The 21,574-nt window shown below is 32.1% G+C and overlaps 2 protein-coding genes across 2 annotated transcripts in view; both read right to left on the reverse strand.

Annotated features, from left to right (window-relative positions):
* The window catches only part of LOC145317826 (plastin-2-like), a 59,931-nt gene extending 57,153 nt beyond the window's left edge, over positions 1 to 2,778 (reverse strand). Inside the window, exon 1 of the mRNA XM_080159098.1 lies at positions 2,517 to 2,778. Coding sequence (XP_080015224.1) covers positions 2,517 to 2,551 — 35 coding nt within the window. The 5' untranslated portion in view covers positions 2,552 to 2,778. The remainder of the gene's footprint in view (positions 1 to 2,516) is intronic.
* Positions 2,779 to 10,089: 7,311 nt separating this feature from the next.
* On the reverse strand, positions 10,090 to 16,174 carry LOC145317827 (uncharacterized). The gene is made up of 4 exons (XM_080159101.1): positions 15,875 to 16,174; positions 15,318 to 15,590; positions 11,114 to 11,247; positions 10,090 to 10,575 (listed from the first exon to the last, which is right to left on the reverse strand). The coding sequence occupies exons 1-4, from the start codon at positions 15,894 to 15,896 to the stop codon at positions 10,147 to 10,149; spliced, it is 858 nt and encodes a 285-aa protein (XP_080015227.1). The 5' UTR covers positions 15,897 to 16,174; the 3' UTR covers positions 10,090 to 10,146.
* Between the last annotated feature and the right edge of the window lie 5,400 nt (positions 16,175 to 21,574).

Consider the following 21,574-nt stretch of genomic DNA (forward strand, 5'->3'; position numbering starts at 1 on the left):
TGAATCTCGGTCCGACACCGCGTCAAAAACTAAAGACGTTAAAATTGGTTCCCACTGCTACTATGTCAAATGCGCGACGTAAATAGTTAGAGTGGGGGGAATGCCTTGGCCCAAAACAGGCGCAACTCGTTACCATGCACAGTTAGGACTTCTCAGACAAAGGTCGTGCATCACAGAGAGTTGGTTGTCTGTAATGTACTGTACCACGGGTATGAGGTGAAGGACCAAGAGTCTGGCCTTGAGTTGACAAGTTGACTGTTCAGTCCAAGTGCAACTCACCCATACGACATTAGCATACATAGGATAACTGGTAGCTGCGCTCCTAGCATCCAGGACAGAAAAATAAAATAACGCCATCTTGAGATTTTAATAATAAACAAACCTTGAACAACTCAGGACTTAGTGAATTTTCCTTAAAATTTTGGAATTAATCGGATCATTAATTACAGAAATATTAAGCTAAAGACAAAAAACTTTTGCCTTTACATTAAATCAATAAGAAACTTCTAACATGTCTAAAGTAACGAAAAGAGCTAACCATTACGGACGTACAAATGTGCGGGATCTAATTATAGGAAGGCTTTGCTCATAATAACTAATAATCTTAATATAATTTCTTTCTACAACGCACTAATCGGAATGAATTTACATTAAACAAGAATTAGATATAAAAAAATGATTCAATTTACAAAATAATTTTCAAAATCAAAATATTCTGTCTGCTTGTTATTGTTTATCTTTTTGTTGACGCGCTAGTTTGCCGCGAGATTATGCATGATTTTGCGTGACGTCATTCATAATTGGTCCCCAAGATTGGTTAGAAACTGCTAAATTCTTGCATGTTCCCTTTAAGCCAGTCCCCAAAGTCTGAGACTCCTAAAAATTGAATATTCAATCCATTGTCCCCTCCCTTACTCCCTGGACATTAGAACATATGAATAAACAGAATAAACAGTTTTGACACAAAGGGGTAATTAAGTTACTTTCTGCCTTTCTATATATGTAAGAAAAAAGTAAACCTAATTTTATATGATTTCATAGTCCAGTTAAAAAAATCAAAAGTAAGGTTTTTTATAAGTTTGAAGAAAAAAAAACTAACCAAAAACATTGAATGACAGCTACGCTGTTTAAGATATATTATCTATCATTCACAATATATGTATACTAGCGGATTCGTCCCTAGCCTCTAGGGGCTTTGCACCAAGATGTCCCACCCCCAAGAAAATAGCTTAAAACCATCTCAGGACCAGTTGGTATATTCTCTGAAGAGTAGAGCCCAATCGGTGCAGTGGTTACTGAGATCTTAAGCTTCAGACGGAAAGACAAACATCGTTCTACTTTGTATTATAGATTGATTCATTCATTGAAAATACTCTAGCTGGTAGTTTGTAAGGCTCCCTCCATCCTCTCTTTATCCCGCATGGTCCAGCCCGTTTATAGTCCGGGCAGGATGCACGGGGGGGGGCCGGGGGATGGTGCAAGGGCTTTTTGGGTGAGGGAGAGCAGCTTCCTGTAGAGGCCGGGGCGGGACCACTCTCTTGAGACAGTCCCAACAGATAGAGAATTAGGTGGAAAGTGGAGGGGGGTACGTGGGGGGGGGGGGGGGGGTTATGGTTTTTAAAAAGAGAGAGAGAAAGAGATAAGGGTTGCAGCCGGTAAAATATTGATTTTTATTACTGTTTTCCTCTTTTTAGTCTTACTACTTTTTACGTTCTCTTTTAAGGATAATCTTTTTTTTGCTCTTTTTCCGTCAAATTTTATTTCGGCCCAAATATTCCTTATATGACTGTAAAAAAAACAATGTATTTTTGGATTTCCAATTGTGTATTTTGAATTTCAATTTATGACTAATCTTAAGGTTCCGAAATAAATAACAAACGTACTTAATGAAGTATCTGTCATGTTTAAAATTGCAGAGATATAAAGGGATAAGCAAATAACCGATAATTTAATGTACATCTTCAATAATTATATACAAAATTACCTCTTCTGTAGATTACAATTAGTGGTTGAAACATTTGGACACTTAACTTATTGACCCAACCAATTAAAATTCAATTCAAGCCTCCAAAGTTGTTTGGTTAACGATTAAGAAAATGTTAATATAAAACTTTGAGAACTTTGTGCTTCACTACACATGGATGTAATCATTCTTGGTGAATAATAAAGATTCTATGACATTAACGTTCACTTTCTTGAAATTTGAGTGGTTAGTACATGATTCTGTAGTACATTTTTGGAATAACTATTTACAAACTATTTCATGTTGATTTATCATATTTGAATAACTAATTATAATGCAATTTAAGCTGATACATAAATGGATATAGAATACGTGGATATTATGACAGGGGAAAAATTGTCGTCTAGGTTCAACCAGTATGGGGGAGGGGATGGAGGGTATCGTTGTTTTAGCCCGCTGTGAGTTTCACTTTATTAAAGAACATTAAATTCTGGTGTAACATCCAAGTAATAATATATCCATTAATACATAATTAACATAATTATTTAAATACCTTGTTTGATTGGTTTGAACAACTAACTGAGACATGTTTAATAATCCTGCAATGTTGAAGGATACAACCAGAAAAAAAAATGTCTATATCACGCAACAATCTCCTTTCTCTCTTCTCTTTTCACTTGATTATGTAATATTTTATAGTCTTAAAAAATATATTAAATCTTTTTTTTATTCACATTAAGCAGGCACCAGAAAAAAATAACAATAACGTCTCTGTAAGTAATTTTAAGGACGACTTTAGCGTGTAAAGGGAAAAAAGTGAATGAAATAAAGCTGTGTGAGTAAGATGAAAATTCACCACTTTGGTATCCAAAAAAAATGAATCAAGCCCTTTTTCCTTTTCTGAAGCCAAACTTTTATTTTTTTCTTGGAATCAGGGCTCGGCTGATAGTTGTTTAAAAGGGGACGGGTAGAATGCAATTGCTGGGCAAATGAAAATTTATTAAACTATCTGGAAGCAGCTTTTAGTGCCTAATAAAAAATGAGGCCATACGATATAAATGACCAATGATAGTCAATTACAATACATATTGGCCTATCATTGGTCATTTGTACTGTATGACGTCATTTTTATCCTGCACTATAAGCTGCTTCATAATCAGTGGCCGTTTTATACAATTCGAAGTAAATAAAGGCAGATGTTTAATGACTTTTATGGTTGAAGATTAAGTTTTAATAATTTTCAAAGTTTGGTTTGCAGCTGTGAATGATATGGCGGCTAAGGCTTACTAAAAAAGTTAGCAAATACTGCTTTGACTATTTACTTGTCAAAATGCTGCATAAAAAGAACCATGACAGTAAAATCAAAATTATCCAGAAGTATTTAGGAGGAACCATATTTTAACATGCGCTCTTTTCCAAACAGTAAACAGTTTTAAAATGAGTGACTCATTTATATTATAGACTTTGTGGCTTGGTATTTAGACCGAGACGTCAAGTTAAAAGAAACGCAAAGTTCCAAGCGTAGTCCCTTCTCTGGGCCTAACCTAAAGTAGGCCTATGGTGGAATCGAGAAGGCGTACGGAAACGAAATAAAAAGGGAAGGGGTAATGCATGGTTACGTATTGGGCTTTCTTGAGAATTTTTTGATCATGTGTAGAATTTTTTGGTTTCCTACATTTTTTAAAAAATAACAATTTTTTCAATTAAAGTTTAAAAATTCAAAGATTTATGACTATTTAGACTTTTTCCCGTTTAAAGGTTCTTTTAGTTTAAGTTTTTTTAAGCGAAGGTACTCTATGATTCTAAAAGCCCGTCCGTGTGTGAATTTTTTGTGCTTCGTTCCTTATGGGTGTTGTCAACCTTGTAATTTTGCTGTATATTCTATTTTTTTTTCATTCTTGAAAATGATGCATTTAATATTTTGAAAATGTGAACTTTAAGGAAATCTATCGTGAAACATACTCTCTTGAATACTTTAAACTCTTTAATTAGGAAAAGAGGAAGGAAAAATGATTATTTCAAACGGAACGGACAGACCAACGAACGGACCAGTATGGTAGCGATTTAAATGATTAGGAGTGGCGCATTGTTTGCTTTCATACGGGTACGGCACGGCTGCACGTAGATTTGTTGACGCGGCACGGCGCGTGCTCATAATTGGCGCGCTTTCGCATGGTCAGGGAATGAATGAATGCGCATTTTTATGAATGAGTCTAAACAAATACTTGAGAAATTTCACCTTTTTAGATTGTCTGAAGAATATATCTTTGATAACAAATGGTTTTGTTAAAAGTAAACATATTTTTTTGTGTTAATTTATGCTTTGGGAAAGCTATTTTATTGATATATTTTAAAAATAAGAAATAATAATGAATATTTAATTAAAAATTCAGGTTAATCACTAGTTAATTTATGATTCTAGTTATATAAATTTTTACACTGGGTAATTTTAAGGGAACCAAGAAAATATAAAAATAAATCATAACAACGTCCTTTGAAGGTAGGCGTGCCCACATAAACTTTTTAGTTTTGTTCCCAAACTAAATATTTCTTCCATGGATTTATCAAAACAATCGATTTATCATTACTTGGATGTTGCACCAGATTTTTATGTACTCTGATAAAGTAAACTAGCAGCTGGCTAAAATAACAGTACAATAAAATGAGGTTATTATTAGCAAGCTAAATTAATGACAGTTCCCTCTGTATCCACTTATATCCTATATCCAAAACAAAAACTTTATATGTTAATATGTTTCTTTAAATCACTATTACTTTATTCCTAAATGCATTTGGAAGTTAACATAAAGCTTAATGAAAATCCTAAAAAACTATTTAATGTTCCAATACAAAGTAGTTTTTTTTTCAAACCCGTCAATAATAAGTTTAAAATTAATGTATCTCCCTTTTCTATAAAATAATCTTTGTTACATCAAAAATAACTTTGTCTTTGAATTAGTTTCTTTGTTGCTTACAATAATGACATACTATTAAACAAAAGTTTCAGATAATTTATGAAGTTGAAATATTTTCCTCATAGCGTCTGACGATCCCTCGACCTGGAATATTGCAAAATTAAATAATACTGCACTATCTAATTATCAAATCTTTGTTCTAGATATTAAAACCCATAAAAATTGTCTGCATAAATATCTGAGCACACACCAAGGAAGGGAGGGAACATTGGACTGTAAATCACACTGGTACCCACAGTTTAATAACCATATTATATTATTCGTTGTCTTAAAAACTTTGGGTACTTTTTATTAGATTTAATTGCTTGGTTTAAATCTAGTGATGTTCATACTTTTCAACCAATAATTGACTTACAATAAGTATTTATTGCCCATTGTCTTATCCCTTAAGATCCCTGGCACGCCCCTGGTCTGTACGTACATCCATTTGTTTTGTTGCATTGTCTGTGAATTAACAAGGATGACAAATTTTATTATAAAGTGTTGCATAGTAGCGCAGCCATACATCTAATAAATACAATCCAATAAGAATACAGTGTGAAGAAAGGTCAAATGGGAGGCAATACTGTTATTCAGGACTAGCAGCCGCGTATAAGCCTCAGTGAAATAGTCACATTATAACTTTAAAATTCAGTTGGATGTCTAAAACTGTTTTATCTTTTTAAAAATTTGGAACATAATAAGGCGCGGCTGTCGAGCCCTGCTTTCTATGGTACTTTACAATAGCTCGGCAGCCAAATTGCAGCTACGGATGAAGATTTTTCAGCTGCAGCTTACGATGAGTGTGGCTAATTAAAAATTCTACGGACGAAGAGTGATTATTTATATAGAAGCTTCGCTATAATGAATGTCTTGTTTCTATGCATATTTTCATAAAAGACACACACTCAGATTATGTCAAACTTGTTACAGTATTTATATATAGATATATGGAAATTATTTAATAATGCATGAAAAAAAAACAAGAGTGATTTTATTCAATTGTAAACTTTTTGAAAATACATAAAGAGATAAAAAATAATTTCATGATCATTTAAAAATCAGGGAAATTAATAATTAATAAAGCTACATGAATCACATGTGAGTACGGACAGACAGACGTACGGACAGACTTAGAGATATTGAGTAGCTACGCAAACAAAAAAATCTGTAAGATGACTAATATTGGGTTCCCGTTAAAAATAAAATAGTTTGGCATGGGTTGGTTATTCCCCACATTAATCTAAAACACCATCCTAAGAAAAATATTTAAAATGAGTCACAATTAATTGTAAAAGAAACCACACTTGGTTATGCGTTCTAGATAACATGAGGTAGATGTTGTCCGGTTGCGCCGATCGTTCCACAATTTTCAGGAAGCTATACATCGATCTAGGAAAGGTTCTAGGCTATTTGAAGGTTAAGTATGACACCCTCCATGTGAGATATAGTCTTAAATAAAAAGTTGAGTGCCTTAAAACATAGACAAATGCTAAAGATGCCTATAATTTTAACTTTAAGTACAGGATTTTAGAACTCAAAACGGGTGAACAACGAGGCCTATGATTTAAATTTAAGCTGGTCAGGTAATCATTCTGACCGACAGACAAACGGATAGATCGCCTCTGAAAATAAGGCTTGAATACAGGAAAATACTGGTTATTACTAACATAAATTTTTAATGTAAAGACCTGGATTTAAAATTGTCAGTATGATTTATAATTATTTCGTAGTATTACACACTCCTATAATTAGATACAAGAATGACAACATTAAAAAAAGCGAAGCACTTGATTACAACTCATTAATACAAGACTCTTTTTGTTGGGTTTCAGAGTAATAATTACCCTAAAAAGTAAAAATTACCTAACAGAGCTATACGTCATCGATGAACAGTAGATATGACCCATAAATGTAGAAAAACTTCGTTTTTAACAAGAAAAAACATGTACCTTAGTAGCAACCTGAAATTAATATTGATAAAATCACACAACCTACTAAAATTTATAAAAAGAAAAGAATACTTTCGTTAGGTCGTTAAGAAGTACAAAAAAGTATAACGGTTTTTAAAAGAACACTTATTTTTTGAGGTTCGTCTATATATGTAAGTTGCTTTTTTGGTTTAAATACAATATAATTTTGTCAATATTCTTTTTTTAAAACTGAAGTAGTGTACAAAGTATTATAATAGGCAATAATTGATGTATTATTACTTGGATGTTTCACCAGATTTTCATGTAATCTGATAAAGTAATACTTCAAGCTGGCTGAAATAACGAGACCCCTATCCATCCCCTGTTACTGGATTACCCTCGATCGTGGCTCAACGCGTAGCGAATTCTCTCGTCGCCGGGGAGGTGATAGGTTCGAAACTCGGGTCGACACCGCGACAAAACTAAAGACGTTAAAAATGGTTCCTTCTTCTGATATGTCAGGTGAGCGACATAAATAGTAAGAGTAGGGGGAATGCCTTGGTCCATAAACAGGCGCAATTCTCTACCATGCATAGTTAGGACTTCTCAGACAAAGATCGTGCAATCAAAGGGTTGGTTGTCTGATGGGTGATACTTATCCTAATATCTTTGGGTGGAGTATCGCATCCCATTACACGTGGATGATACTCTTGATTCTCTAGATGATCACTTAAATCGAAGGAGAATCCCGCCCTCACTAGGTAATGGTAAATGGTAATGGTACTAGATGAACGAACTGACCAACAAATGACAAGAGAAATAGCAACCTTAATCGAAGAGTATTTCTCCCTGTCATAATATTCACGTATATTGTTCATCCATTTAAGCAATCAATAAATATTGGTTTGTTAAATCATAAACGAACACACACACATACACACACACACACACACACACACAAAACCAACACACCCACCCACACATACATAAAATGTAAAACATATATGATTACGTATTTTCTATTTATTTATAATTTATTTTTGGATTCTATATATTGGTGTGATAGTGCGGTGGTTGAGAATACACATAAAATTACCCCTTCTATAAATTACAATTAAAGGTTGAAACGTTTGGACACTCAACTTAATGAACCAACCAATGAAATTCAATAATTTTAACCTAGAGAAGGAATAATTTTAATTTTGTTTCTTAAGTGTGAACAATTTTTTCACCCTCATAACTGAAGTAATTATTTTACTGAAAGTTTGAGAATAGTTTAGTAGCGCCTGTCAACCATTATGCACGTATTACATATTATAATCGATATATTATTACTTAGCTGTTACACCTGATTTTCATGTTCTCTAATAAAGTGATACTCGCAGTGGGCTAAAATAACGATACCCACCATCCACCCCGTTTACCCCATCCTTTACCCTCCTACTGGATGTACAAACATACCAACATATGAGGTCCATATTAGTAAGCAAATTTAACAATTTTTCCCCTGTCATAATATCCAGGTATTTTCTATATCCATTCATACATATTATTTAACATCATTTTAGTTTTATTACCTATTTTAATGTACCCATAGAAAGCTATAATTTAATAGCTTTATTAATCAGGGCTGTTTATTACACTAGTCTCCAAAGTTTTATAATGTTCTTTGGCTTAACAACTTTGGGGACTTTCATTGAATTTGATTGGTTGGTTTAATAAGTTGAGTGTCCAAACGTTTCAACCACTGATTGTATTCTACAGAAGGAGTAATCATTATTTTGGATGTATATCAATTTTTCAGAAATAGTCTTATCCCTTTATATCCATGTATGTAAATGCGGTGTTATCTTAATTTTTCATTGTTAATTTTTAAAACGTGTTAATAGTTTGAATGAGGATTATTTTGACAATACGTTAGAATTTAGATAGCACAGCAACTCTTTAATAATTACCATAAAGTTATGTACGGTCATTATTAACATACACGATTTTCGCAATTTTGACAGCGACTTTTTGCATGAAATAATATTTCTATTATCTTGATTTTGTATGGTGGTTCATGTAACGATTAGACATAATGTATTTAGCATGATATAATCATAATCAAGCCTTAAAATTAAATTATGTCCTTAATAATCTAATATATTTTTAAAAGCTAAGCTTTTCTATAATTAGGGTCGGTCCTGTAGTAGTTCGGTACGATTTAAAATATTTATCAAATTCATTGAAAGTACAAAGGATTTATTAGCCAGCAATAAAACTATACCAATCCTATTTTTATCCTTTTAACAAGGAAGCTCTAAAATCAGTTGGTGGGACAAACGAACATTAACACTTGAGTGGTGTGAGAACTTAAAACAGAATACAAGTCTTGGTAAAAATAGTGCGAATTTGAAGTAAATTATACAAATTTCTTTTAAATATAGTTTATATAAATTATATAATTACCTTTAAATAATTATTTCAAATATCATAAAAGGATAATAATTTCATGTAGAAATATACAGAATACATTGAATAAATTATATTTTAAAAGTTTTATTCGAAATTACAATTTATGATAGAATAGAAATAATCTACCAAATTTGAAATAGATACCATCTAAAATAATATTCAGAGCTTTCGAAATACGGACTGACAGACAATATTTTTAAAAAGCTCTCCGCAGTAGAAAATAATATATATTATGTACTTTAGTTATATTTCATAAAGGGAGAGGTCATTTTCTAGTAAATCCCGTAAAGGTGTGTGTTATAAGGCCTAAAAATAGTAGTAGAACGATAAGGTGCTCTAGATATATGTATTCCCTATTGAATAGAACAATAGGGAAATTTTTTTTTTTTTTTTGATAACCGTACCTGGATTATCTAAAAAAAATACGAAATTTCTATCAAACGCTTTGTTTGGCTCAAACTGACAAAAATTTAAAAAAAAATATAATTATAATAATAATGTTTTCTATAGGTACAAGGTAAAGGTTAAGAACAATCTATACCATTAAACAAAGGAAGAAGTCATTCTTTACAGGTTGATTTATTATAATTATATTTTTTTTTATTTGTGTCAGTTTGAGCCAAACAAAGCATTTGATAGAAATTTCAGATATTCCAGGTACGGTTATCAAAAAAAAAAAAAAAAATTTCTTCCCTATTGTTCTATTCAATAGGAAATACAAATATATAGAGCACCTTATCGTTCTACTACTATTTTTAGGCCTTATAACACACACCTTTACGGGATTTACTAGAAAATGACCTCTCCCTTTATGCTAAAACAATTGTAAAATAGATAAAACTTGTTCAAACATCATAATTTAATGATTGTACTGTGGTCCATATCCATAGGTAGGGGCATAGGTAGTTCCAGATACTCCAGCAACTGGAGCAGGACGGAGGAGCCTGTAGGTTCCATAAGACTTAGGCAAATATCCTCCATTGTAGGGGCTACCATAGGTAGAGTATCCATAATAATTGCCAGAGTTGCCATAGGTAGGATATACAGAGGTGTAGGCAGATACAGCTGGTACATCATACATCCTACCACCTCTCAAGGTATTGATTCTGGTCTGACCAACTCCATTCACGTTAACAAATCCATTGCCCACAAGTCCTGCAACTCCAGTTCCCTGGGCGTTAACAACCCCAGTTCCCACGGCAGCTGTGGCTCCAACTCCCTGGAATCCACCCTGGCCAACAAAGTTCTGGAAGCCACCAACCACACCAACACCCGGAACTGTGGCAACCTTACCAATAATTCATATCAGGGATCTCAGGGGATAAGACAATACATGATTAAATTGATTACTACCCCCATATTTAAGACTAGCGGCTTCGCCCCTAGCCTCTAGGGCTTTGACCCAAGAGATAATAAAAATTAAGGTGAAATTCGTAAAAAAAATAAGGACCAAGGAAATCTCCTGCAAAAAAAAAAGACCAAGGATATCTCCTACAAAAACAAAAAAAATGGGGGGGGTGGTTTTTTAGTTTTTTCGGGGGTTGGGGGTGTCCCACCCCCCCAGGAAAATAGCTTAAAACCATCACAGGACCAGTAGGTATAATCCCTGAAAAGTAAACCCCAATCGGTTCAGCGGTTACTGAGATCTTAAGCTTCAGACGGACAGACAGACAGACAGACATCGTTCTACTTTGTATTATAGATGATGAAAAGTACTTTAATTGGAACCAACCAATACAAATTTTAAAGTATCCTAAGCTTCTAATTCAATAAAGATAAAGTGGTTATAAAATTTAAAATTTTAATTTTAGTTAAAATATTTATACCTGGATTTGTCCGTCTCCATTGAACTGTGCCTGTCCTCGACCCATGAAAACACCAGCAGGGAAAGCTCCAGCAAAGTCCACCTCTCCCTCGCCAGCAAAGAATCCAAGACCAGTTCCAGCTGCAGTTACATCACCTGAATATTCACTTTTGTATTTTAGATTATCAAAAACTTTAACAAAATAAAATTTTTAATTAACCAACAAAAGTAATAAAAATTTAGAAAATATTTGTGCATTTTATATTAAATATATAAAATTAAACGGAACATTATAGGGGCCCTACAGGTTTAAATTTAAGAAAAAGGGATAGTGGGCATTGAGTCAAAAATTTAGAATTTAAGAGATTAAGAATGACAGATATACAGATTTGTACATCCCAAATTATTCTAATTATTTAGGCTCAATTAAGATTCAAACTATCTATAATACAAAGTAGCTTGATGTCTATCCGTCCGTCTGTCTGTCCGTTTCTACTCTTCAGGGATTATACCTACTGGTCCTGTGGTGGTTTTAGACTATTTGCTTGGGGGTTGAGACAACCCCCCCCCCAAAAAAAAAAAAAAACAATCAACTCTTCGGGCAAAGCCCCTACACACTATTCCTCAACAGTTTAGCGGATTTAAAAACAACACGCAACAAGCGGTCAATGGATCCTATAAATAGCCATATTTGCTGAATCAAAACTGGTTTTACCTAAATTGTATCTGTTCCTTCTTCAGGATTATAGAATTTCAAAGATTTTAACCAAAAATGTGCGATGGTTTGACTTTAAAATAGCATTTAATCTTAATGTTCATGGCTTATTAATATAAGTTTGTCATATTTGTTGAGGTTTTAAAACAATATTTCTATAGACAATTCAACACTGCATATCTAGGATTTATAACCAGGGTTCGTTAGCCGCGCGTAAGCCGCGTGTAAGCCTTAGTGAAATCTTCATTTTATCGCTATAAAATTCAGCTGGATGTATAAAACTGCTCTTTAGCAGACAATCCTTCTTTCTGAAATTTCTTTTTCTGCTCACAAGCAGGTTTAAAACTGAGGCTTATGTGCGGCTGAAGCGCGGCTTCCGAACCCTGTTTATAACAATGGTTATTTTATGCATTATTAGTGATATAAAAAGTCATATCAAAAGTACTTTTTATATATTAATTCTAATTGTTTAGATACTTTGCCGTTTATTACACAAAAGTAAATATTTCTGTTCTAAACCATTTTGAATTTTATATGGATAATATAATTGATATAATGAACAAGGATGACAACATCCATAAAAGCGAAGCAATGAAACGGTAGGACAAACGGACATTAACACTTGTATAGTGTCAGAACTCAATAATCAGAATATAAAAGTACAAGAGTCGAAGCAAAATTGTAAGTAAATTTGTTAAAAAAAACTGCTTGATACAGGATAATGTTTATGGACATACTTACATTTTTAGGACTTGATTATAGAGTTGCTTCGCTTATAATATTGTACTTTGTTGTCCCAGGAATCTATATACCAATAATCAGATCAAACGGATAATTAGATCACATAAAAATTTGTTGTTAAAAAAGTTGTTAAGTTATCAACATGTTTTAAATGAACGTACGACCATTATGGTAATGATTATAGAGTTGCAACGCTTTCTAAATCGTACCAAACTACTAAAGGAATGACCATGCAAAGTTTGAAATCGATAGGACAATTCTAACATGCCTAAATTAACGAAAAAAAACTATCTATATAGAAAAGTTTCGCATTTAATAATTATAGAAAAGCTTTGCTTTTAAAAAGTAAGTAGGTTAATATATGACGCAAAAGGTTTCTTTAAAGACATTATTTAAAAAAAATATACTTAAATTTTAAACTTTTAAAATTTTATATAAATTGAATTAAAAATTAAAATGGCAAAAATGTTATAATGATCATCTGATATGTACTGATATGTCTGTAGCTTAAGATTTCGATAGCTGATTAAATTCTACACTTTATTAAAGCTTCACATACATAGGTCCCAGGATGGGTTCAAGCTATTGAATTTTAGATTTTAAGTCTTTGAATGATTTTATGCCTTACCCCTTAGAAAACAGATCAACTAGATGCAGGGGCACAATCGCTATTTTTTATATTGAGCTAGTATATCTTAATTAATCACCAAATTATTGTCTTGTGTATTTAAGATTATTTAGCAATTGAAAACAATTATTATTTAATTTTGTATCTTATTTAAGACATGGCAAAACCTTTTTCAAAATGTGATCATAATCTAAATAGGTCAAAGATTTTGGTCCTTGTTGATCTATAATTATATTTTTTTAAACAAGACTCTTTTAAGATAAAGAATAAAGGATAGAAGCATATACATACAACAAGTATCTTTAATAATGCAGGATTTTACGTTAACAAACTAATAAAGGTTAGTCATTAGGTTAGATTAGAAAACCTTTACATCTCATTTCTGCTGCTTGATTTTAATTTCTTTTAAAATCAAGCAGCAGAAATGAGATGTAAAGGTTTTTTGTATTTATTGTTCGTCTGTCTGTCCATAAAGGATGAACCTTATCGTTAATTTAGGCATTTTATAATTGTCCTATTGATTTTATACTTGGCATGGTTGGTTATTTCTGTAGTAATAGTAAGGTACGATTTAGAAAGCATAGCAATTCTACAATCGTTGTCTATTTACAAAAAGTTGATTTAAAACATTTTTTATATTCCTACTACAAAAGGTAGAATGTTATAAACAAAGCATATCAAAAATGTAGGAATGTCCATAAACAGTATCCTATATTTTGCAACAAATTTACTTACATTTTTTTAGACTTATACATGTATATTTGCTTATTCAGTTATGACACTCTACAATTGTTAATGTTTTTTTGTCCTACTCTTTCATAGATTCACTTTTATGGAAATTGTCATCCTTGTTATTTAATGTATAATGAACTATTAAGTTGTTAACTAATTTGACTAGGTATACTTATTAATAACAGTCCTTTGATATAATCAATTAAAGGCCTAATGTCTTCAACAATCTATTGTTTATGTGGTTGATAACTTTATACAATCGTGCCTTTTTTACATACAAAATTCGAGTGTCAATGCTAATTGTTTCTATATAAACAAGGATGACAACATCTATAAAAGCGAAGCTATGAAACCCTAGGACAAACTGACATCACATTGTGCAGTTTAAGAAGTGAATAATCAGAATATAAAGTTATAAAAGTCGGACATAATTACATTTTAGGACTTGATTATAAAGATGCTTTGCTTTAAACATTGAACTTTGTTGTCCTAGGAATCAGTATTCCAAAAATCAGATCAATTAGATAATTTTTACACATAAAAATTTGTTGTTAAAAAAGTTAAAATCAACATATTAAAAATGGGCGTATGGACATTCTGGTAATGATTATAGAATTGATACGCTTTCTAAACCGTACCTAATTAGTACAGGAATAACCTTGCAACTGTTACTAACGGACGGACAGACTAACCGACCCCAATTGTAGAAAAGCTTCAATTTTAAAAAAAAAAGTATATGTTGTAAATCAATTGTGCCAGTATTTTTAGTTAAATGATATGTTTATTTTTATTACTGTTTTTACTTCCTAAGTTTAAAATTTCAAGGTAATTTGAAGAAAAACAAGCATTAATTAAAGCCAGAAGGTACCCCCGTCGACAATTTTATAAGTTATAATTAATCTACAAAAAAAGGTTTTTAAAACAACTACTGCTTTCATGTGTTAATGATAATATACAGCGTCTATATTTTACATCAAAGGCCATTTTAAAGTCAAATCATCACACATTATTTGTTAAAATCTTTGAAATTCTATAATCGCGAAGAAGGAACAGATACAATTTAGGTAAAACCAGTTTTGATTCAGCAAATGTGTCTATTTATAGGATCCATTGGCCGCTTGTTGCGTGTCGGTTTTAAATCCGCTAAACAGTTGAGGAAAAGCGTGCCTATTCGTTTACAGTTAAATGTCCCCTCTCTCATTGGGTTCATCTAAAAAATTGTAATAATTTCTTTGTTTTATGGTGAATTAATTTTCTTAATTCTATGTACTATTGCCGGCACCCTTGGGGATCACTAACCCAAAACCATCCCAAAAGCTATATGGAGATTTCTGCAATAGCGTTACGGACAGACAGACAAAGTGAATTATATTAAGTAGCTTTCTTACTAAGAAAGTTTAATAAATAAACCTGTTCCAGTAAAGATGACAGATCCACCTGGAGCTCCAGCAGCCATAGGACCAGCAGGACCAGTGATTGCAGCAGGTGCTACGGGAGCAACTCCAGTGGGAGCAACGGGAACACCTGCCAGGGGCTGCTGCACTCCATAGGGATAGTAACCAGGATATGGGTAGTAGGAGGAGGCAATAGTCTCATAAGGGTACTTGAGCCCAGGGCGGATATACTGCTCCCCATACACAGGAATAATGTTCCCAGCTTTCACAGCAGCCACGCACAATACTCCTAAAAATAAAAGAATTTAAGTGTTAAATGTTAAAATAGTAAACAAAGATGCCAACTAGTAATAATCATATTTTGTAGCAAGAATGACAGACCGACGGACAAAGTAAATTACATATATTTAATGCTTCTGTAGATTTTAATTTCAAATTATAAAATTTAAATACTGCTAGAAAAAATTAAAAATCAATCACTCATATTTAAAAGATTAAAAGCCAACAAATAAGATAAACTAATCCGGGGATATTAATTAAAATAACAGAGAAAAGAAGAATTAGGATAATTACCAAATAAAACCAATGATCTCATCTTGCAATCTGATGTTGAACTACAGAAAATAGCAGAAGAACTCTTTATATATGATTAAAAAGTAAATAAAACAGTGGCGTGCAAAGTCTTTTGCCAAGGGGGTGCACAAAGCGCAACCAGAAATTTGACATCTCCCTTAAACCAACATCGAAGGAGAGGGGTGTATGGGGTTGCAATTTAGGGGTGTAGGCAAATTTCAGTGGGGGTGCATCAACCCTCTTTTATTTTTGCACTTTATTCTGCACACTCTTGATTTATAAAAAAATGTCTATAATTTGCTTTGTAAAAATTGTTGTAGGAATAAACATAAGATTGTTTTCTGTTTTTTTGAATTTAAAAATAATTTTAAAATCGTACAAATATTAACTATCTCTCTTTGTGGGTATTTTTAAAGTTTTAAAATACTGAGCATAAACTTGACAATGATATCTAAAAAAATATATATTTAGAGAACTACTGTATAATTTGAAATGTCTGTCCGTCTGCCAGTCCGTACGTCTGAAACAGATAGCTCCATAGCGGATAAAATGATGATTCCTGTAACTATGTACTATATAGAAAGTAGAATAACTGTATTGTGTATAATCGTTGTTTTTAAAAGCGAAGCTTTTCTATAATTAGGGTCAGTCCGTCCGTACGTCCGTAACGGATAGCTTTTTTCGTTAATTTAGGCATTTTATAACTGTCATATAGATTTCAAACTTTGCATGGTGATTCCTTTAGTAGTTAGGTACGATTTAGAAAGCGTAGCAACTCTATATTCGCTATCAGAATGTCCGTACGTCCAATTTTAACATGTTGATTTTTTTACTTTTTTAACAACAAATTTTTATGTAATAAAATTATCCGATTGATCTGATTTTTGGAATACTGATTCCCAGGACAACAAAGTACAATGTTATAAGCGAAGCATCTCTATAATAAAGTCCTTAAAACGTAAGTATGTCCTTAAACATTATACTGTATTTAAGGAGTTTTTCAACAAATTTACTTACAATTTTGATTCGTCATTCATACATTTATGTTCTGATTTTTCAGTTATGACACTCTATTAATGTTGATGTTCGTTTGTCCTACCGTTTCAGAGCTTCGCTTTTATGGATGTTGTCATTCTTGTATGTATTAATTTTATTTTTCATTATGTATAGAAAAAATATGACTACTTTTATTAAAGCGGTATAATCGACACATAAATTATTGAAATTTTTGTCGCATCGCCACAATGAGACTAGTTCTGAAAAGGAAGTCAAATTGGGATCTAAAGGGATAAGGCAATATCCGATAAATTGATGTACATTCCTAAATATGATACACAAAATTACCCATTCTATAGATTACAATTGTTGATTGAAAGGGTAACGTTTGGACACTCAACTAAATAAACCAACCAATCAAATTTCAACAGGTCCCCAAAGTTGTTGAGCCAAAGATAAGATTGAGATAACGTAATTATAAAACTTTGGGGATTTGTGTAATATACAGCCCAATGTCCCTTATCTCTATAGTAAATTTTACATTTTTAAAAGCGAAGCTTTTCTATTATTAAGGGTCGGTCCGTCCGTACGTCCGTAACGGATAGCTTTTTTCGTTAATTTAGGCATGTTAAAATTGTCCTATCTGTTTCAAATTTTGCATGGTGATTCCTTTAGTAGTTAGGTACGATTTAGAAAGCTTAGCAACTCTATAATCATTACCAAAATGTCCGTACGTCCATTTTAAACATGTTGATTTTTATCACTTTTTTAACAACAAATTTTTATGTGATCTAATCATAGGATTATTCTGATTTTTGGTATATTGATTCCTGTGACAACAAAGTGTAATGTAATAAGCGATGCAACTCTATAATCAAGTCCTGAAAATGTAAGTATGTCCATAAACATTATCCTATATCAAGCAGTTTTTCAACAAATTTACTTACAGTTTTGCTTTGACTATTAAACATTTATATTATGATTATTCAGTTCTGACACTATACAAGTGTTAATGTCCGTTTGTCTTACCGTTTCAGTGCTTCCCTTTATGGATGTTGTCATCCTTGTTTTTATATGCATATGGTTTAAAAGTTTTTTTTTCTGTGAATTGGGCTTATGTGTTTTTGTACTTTGATAAAGTGTTTTTATCGATGAGCACGTTTATAAGCAGACACACGTTACGTCATGTACTTTTGTATTTTTTATTAGAGCTCTTCTATAATTAGTGTTTGTCTGTTTATCCGCCAAACCATTCGTTAGTAATAGAAATTTATATCCTTATAAAAAAGTAACAGGATATCTGTGTGAATCCTATTGTCTGTCTCACCGTTCCGAAGGGTCTTGCTACTAGCTGAACTGATATGGTTCTCCTTCTGTAGGTCCAGCAGAGGATTAAAAAGAGAGAAATCGCCCCGAGAAAATTTTTTCCATCCCAATTTTTTTACATTTTTTGTAAAACTAAAATTAAAATTGGAGGGAGTTGACTTCCCGCCCCCCCCCCCCCATTAGGAGGATCTAGGGGCATAACTGCTTGTATGCACATATAGGAATTAGATACTAAAGCGTCACGACGACTAACTACAATCCTCTTTCCTTTATCCCCTTTCTCTGCTTCATCTACTCCCCTGTTATCCATCTAAATTGATTTTCACTGCTATTGCTGCACTGCTTACGATGAACATAATAATCCTTGTTTTTCTTTTGTGTGAAAATAGTTATTTTTAACACTTATTGGTGTAATTACTTTAAAGTATTTTTATGTATTTATATTTATAATATGAAAAAAAACACGCTTAAAATAAATGATTTTTTTTGTAAAGTGCCTGAAAAGGAATTTTTAAAGTAAATTATTGAACTGGAATGAGTTTACATTGGTTTTATAATAATGGATTTATTATTTCTTGGATCTTACACCAGATTAGCATGTACTCTAATAAAATGGAATTTGAAGCTGGCTAAAATAACGATCCCATTTACTCCCTCCCCTCCTACTGGATGAACAAACTGACAAATAAGTAATGATCATGGTAGCAACCTAAATTTAGGACAACTTTTCCCCTGTCATAATATCCTCGTATATTCTATATCCATTTCTATAATATAAAATACAAAGTTCTTTTCTAAAGCATAATTAGATGTAAATAAAAAGTTACACAATACACAGCCAATAAAACTAAAAGCTGGGTTGTTTTGAGAAGCTATTGCCGTTTCTATACATTTTTGAATTATTTTCAGATTCTTTTATTATATGGAAAACAATGAAATTTTAAAAATGAAACCACTTTTAAGGTAAGCTTATCTTGTTTCATGCATTTGTTAAAGATATAAAGTAGTATGAGTTTTCTGTCTGTAGCTTAAAATTTCAAATTTACTACTTAAACCGATTAAGTTCTTCATTTTAGCTTCTAATAGTTCATGGGATGGTTTTAGGTTATTTTTCCTGCCCTTTTCATATAACCTCGAATACAAGCCCCTAGATGCTAGGGGCGCAACTGCTTGTGTTTTTTAAAGCAATCATCACCAAAATAATAGATTGTGTGTATGTTCCAATGTATAAATTTTGCATAAGATGTTAAAAGCGAAGCTTTTCTATAATTAGGGTCGGTTCGTCCGTCCGTACGTCCGTCAAAAACAGTCTTTTTTCGTTAATTTAGGCATGTTAGAATTGTTCTATCGATTTAAAACTTTGCATGGTGATTCCTTAAGTAGTTAGGTATGATTTAGAAAGCGTAGCAACTCTATGATCATGACAAGAATGTCCGTACGTCCATTTTTAACATGTTGATTTTTTTACTTTTTTAACAACAAACTTTTATATGATCTAATCATCCGATTGATCTGATTTTTGGTATGTTGATTCCTGGGACAACGAAGTATAATGTTATAAGCAAAGCAATTCTATAATCAAGTCCTAAAATGTAAGTATGTCCATAAACATTATCCTGTATCAAGCAGTTTTTTAAACAAATTCACTTACAATTTTGCTCCGATTAAATTCTGATTATTCAGTTCTGATACTATATAAGTGTTAAAGTCCCTATCGTTTCAGTGCTTCGCTTTTATGGATGTTGTCATCCTTGTTAATTTTATTGTTTATGGCTCAAAGTTTAAAAAAATAATATACAGACGTTGTCTGCTGCAATTGGATATCCATCTGCCAAAGTATTAGGATGTTTGTGTGTCTGTGTCTAGGCTTGAATAATTTGTAGGCTTCAATCCGTAAAAATACAACCGTTTAACATTTTTAATAAAAAAGGACCAAAAAACAAAGGTTGTTAAATAAAATGGTAAAGGAAGCATGAATTTGACTGATAGTCGGAAATTCTTTTTAAAAGATGGGACAGGTTATTTTTTAGCCCTCTAGCTCTAACAGCAGCTGAGATAATAGAAGTAGGGGCCTCCAACTGATCAAGGTCCAAAAAGTAGGATAACAATTAAAGTTTTAATATTAAATATTTAGATATGGACATGGTGGTCACATTCTAGACTTCAACTTTGATCACAATAATGACGATGAAGTAGTGGAATGGAGAATAAGGTAAGCCAGGGAGGGAGGGGACATTAGGCTGTTTACAACACTAGTCCTCAAATTTTTTTATTAACGTTTTCTATAGACGGGTTAATTTTGTTTATCATCATTGAGGATGTACAACAATTTATCGGCCATTGTCTTATATCTTTAGATCCCTGCCATTAAGCCAAAATTATTCTTTATTTAAATCTATGGTTTTTCTTATCAATTTTCAACTTGTAGAATGTTCTAAATTCCTGACGATATGAGATAAGAATTACATCATGGAATATCTGATTCTGGTTTTTAAATTAAATGTTACTTACAGAGAGGGAGGTTATATTTGGCTGTTTATTACATTCAATAACGTTTTCTTATTCGTTGGATTACCAACTTTGGGGATTTATATTTATTTGGTTTGTTAAGTTGAGTGTCCAAACATTTCAACTACTATTGTAATCTACAGAAGGGGTAATTTTTTGTATCATTATTGAGGATTTACATGAATTTATCGGCCATTGTCTTATCCCTTTAGGTCCCTGGGTAATTAAAATTGTCACTAAGTGCATTTTCTTTGTCATAGTATGTGATAAATTATTTCTTTTTGATTAATTATTCATTTAATGTCCAATATTATTTATGTAACTTTGACTTTATTAAAGCTTTTGATATAAGAGAAAATTGTAATAAAAAAAGGGAGGTGACATTGGACTGCTACTTGCACTAGTATCCAACGTTTTCAATAAAACTTTTCCTATTGGTTTGCTTGAAAACTTTGGACACTTTTATTAAATCTTGATTGGTAGATTCAAGGAGTGACCAAACGTTTCAGCCAATAGTTCTAATCAACACAAAAAAATCAAATTTATTTAACATAATTGATCATCCATTGACTTGTTCCTTAGGATCTCTGGTAATAAGTAACTATTTATTATTCTTTAGATTATTGTCTATTGAAACTTTTAAATATACTCAGATTTAATCTTATAATTAGCATTTAATTATAATAATAAAACAATCATCAAATAGACTTTGACATTAAAATTTTGTTATTTATTGCAATTTTAGAGACAGGATTTCTATAAGAGGAAAGTTACAAATTTTCTGACAATCTAGTAAATATTCCTTGGATTAAAAAACTTTTCCAGTTTATATATGACTAGAATTGAGGATTCATTTGTTTTTAACCCATG

This window comes from Acartia tonsa, chromosome 4 (assembly GCF_053477335.1).
Source record: "Acartia tonsa isolate MP-2025a chromosome 4, ASM5347733v1, whole genome shotgun sequence".
Classification (NCBI taxonomy): Eukaryota; Metazoa; Arthropoda; class Copepoda; order Calanoida; family Acartiidae; genus Acartia; species Acartia tonsa.

Bases quoted from the DNA above. Each gene is read 5' to 3' on its own strand.
- LOC145317827 (XM_080159101.1), bottom strand. From the start codon at position 15,896: ATGAGATCATTGGTTTTATTTG. The intron at 15,591-15,874 runs GTAATTATCCTA...TTTTATTTTTAG, and splicing joins GAGATCATTGGTTTTATTTG to GAGTATTGTGCGTGGCTGCT. The intron at 10,576-11,113 runs GTATAAATATTT...ATTATTGGTAAG, and splicing joins ATGGAGACGGACAAATCCAG to GTTGCCACAGTTCCGGGTGT.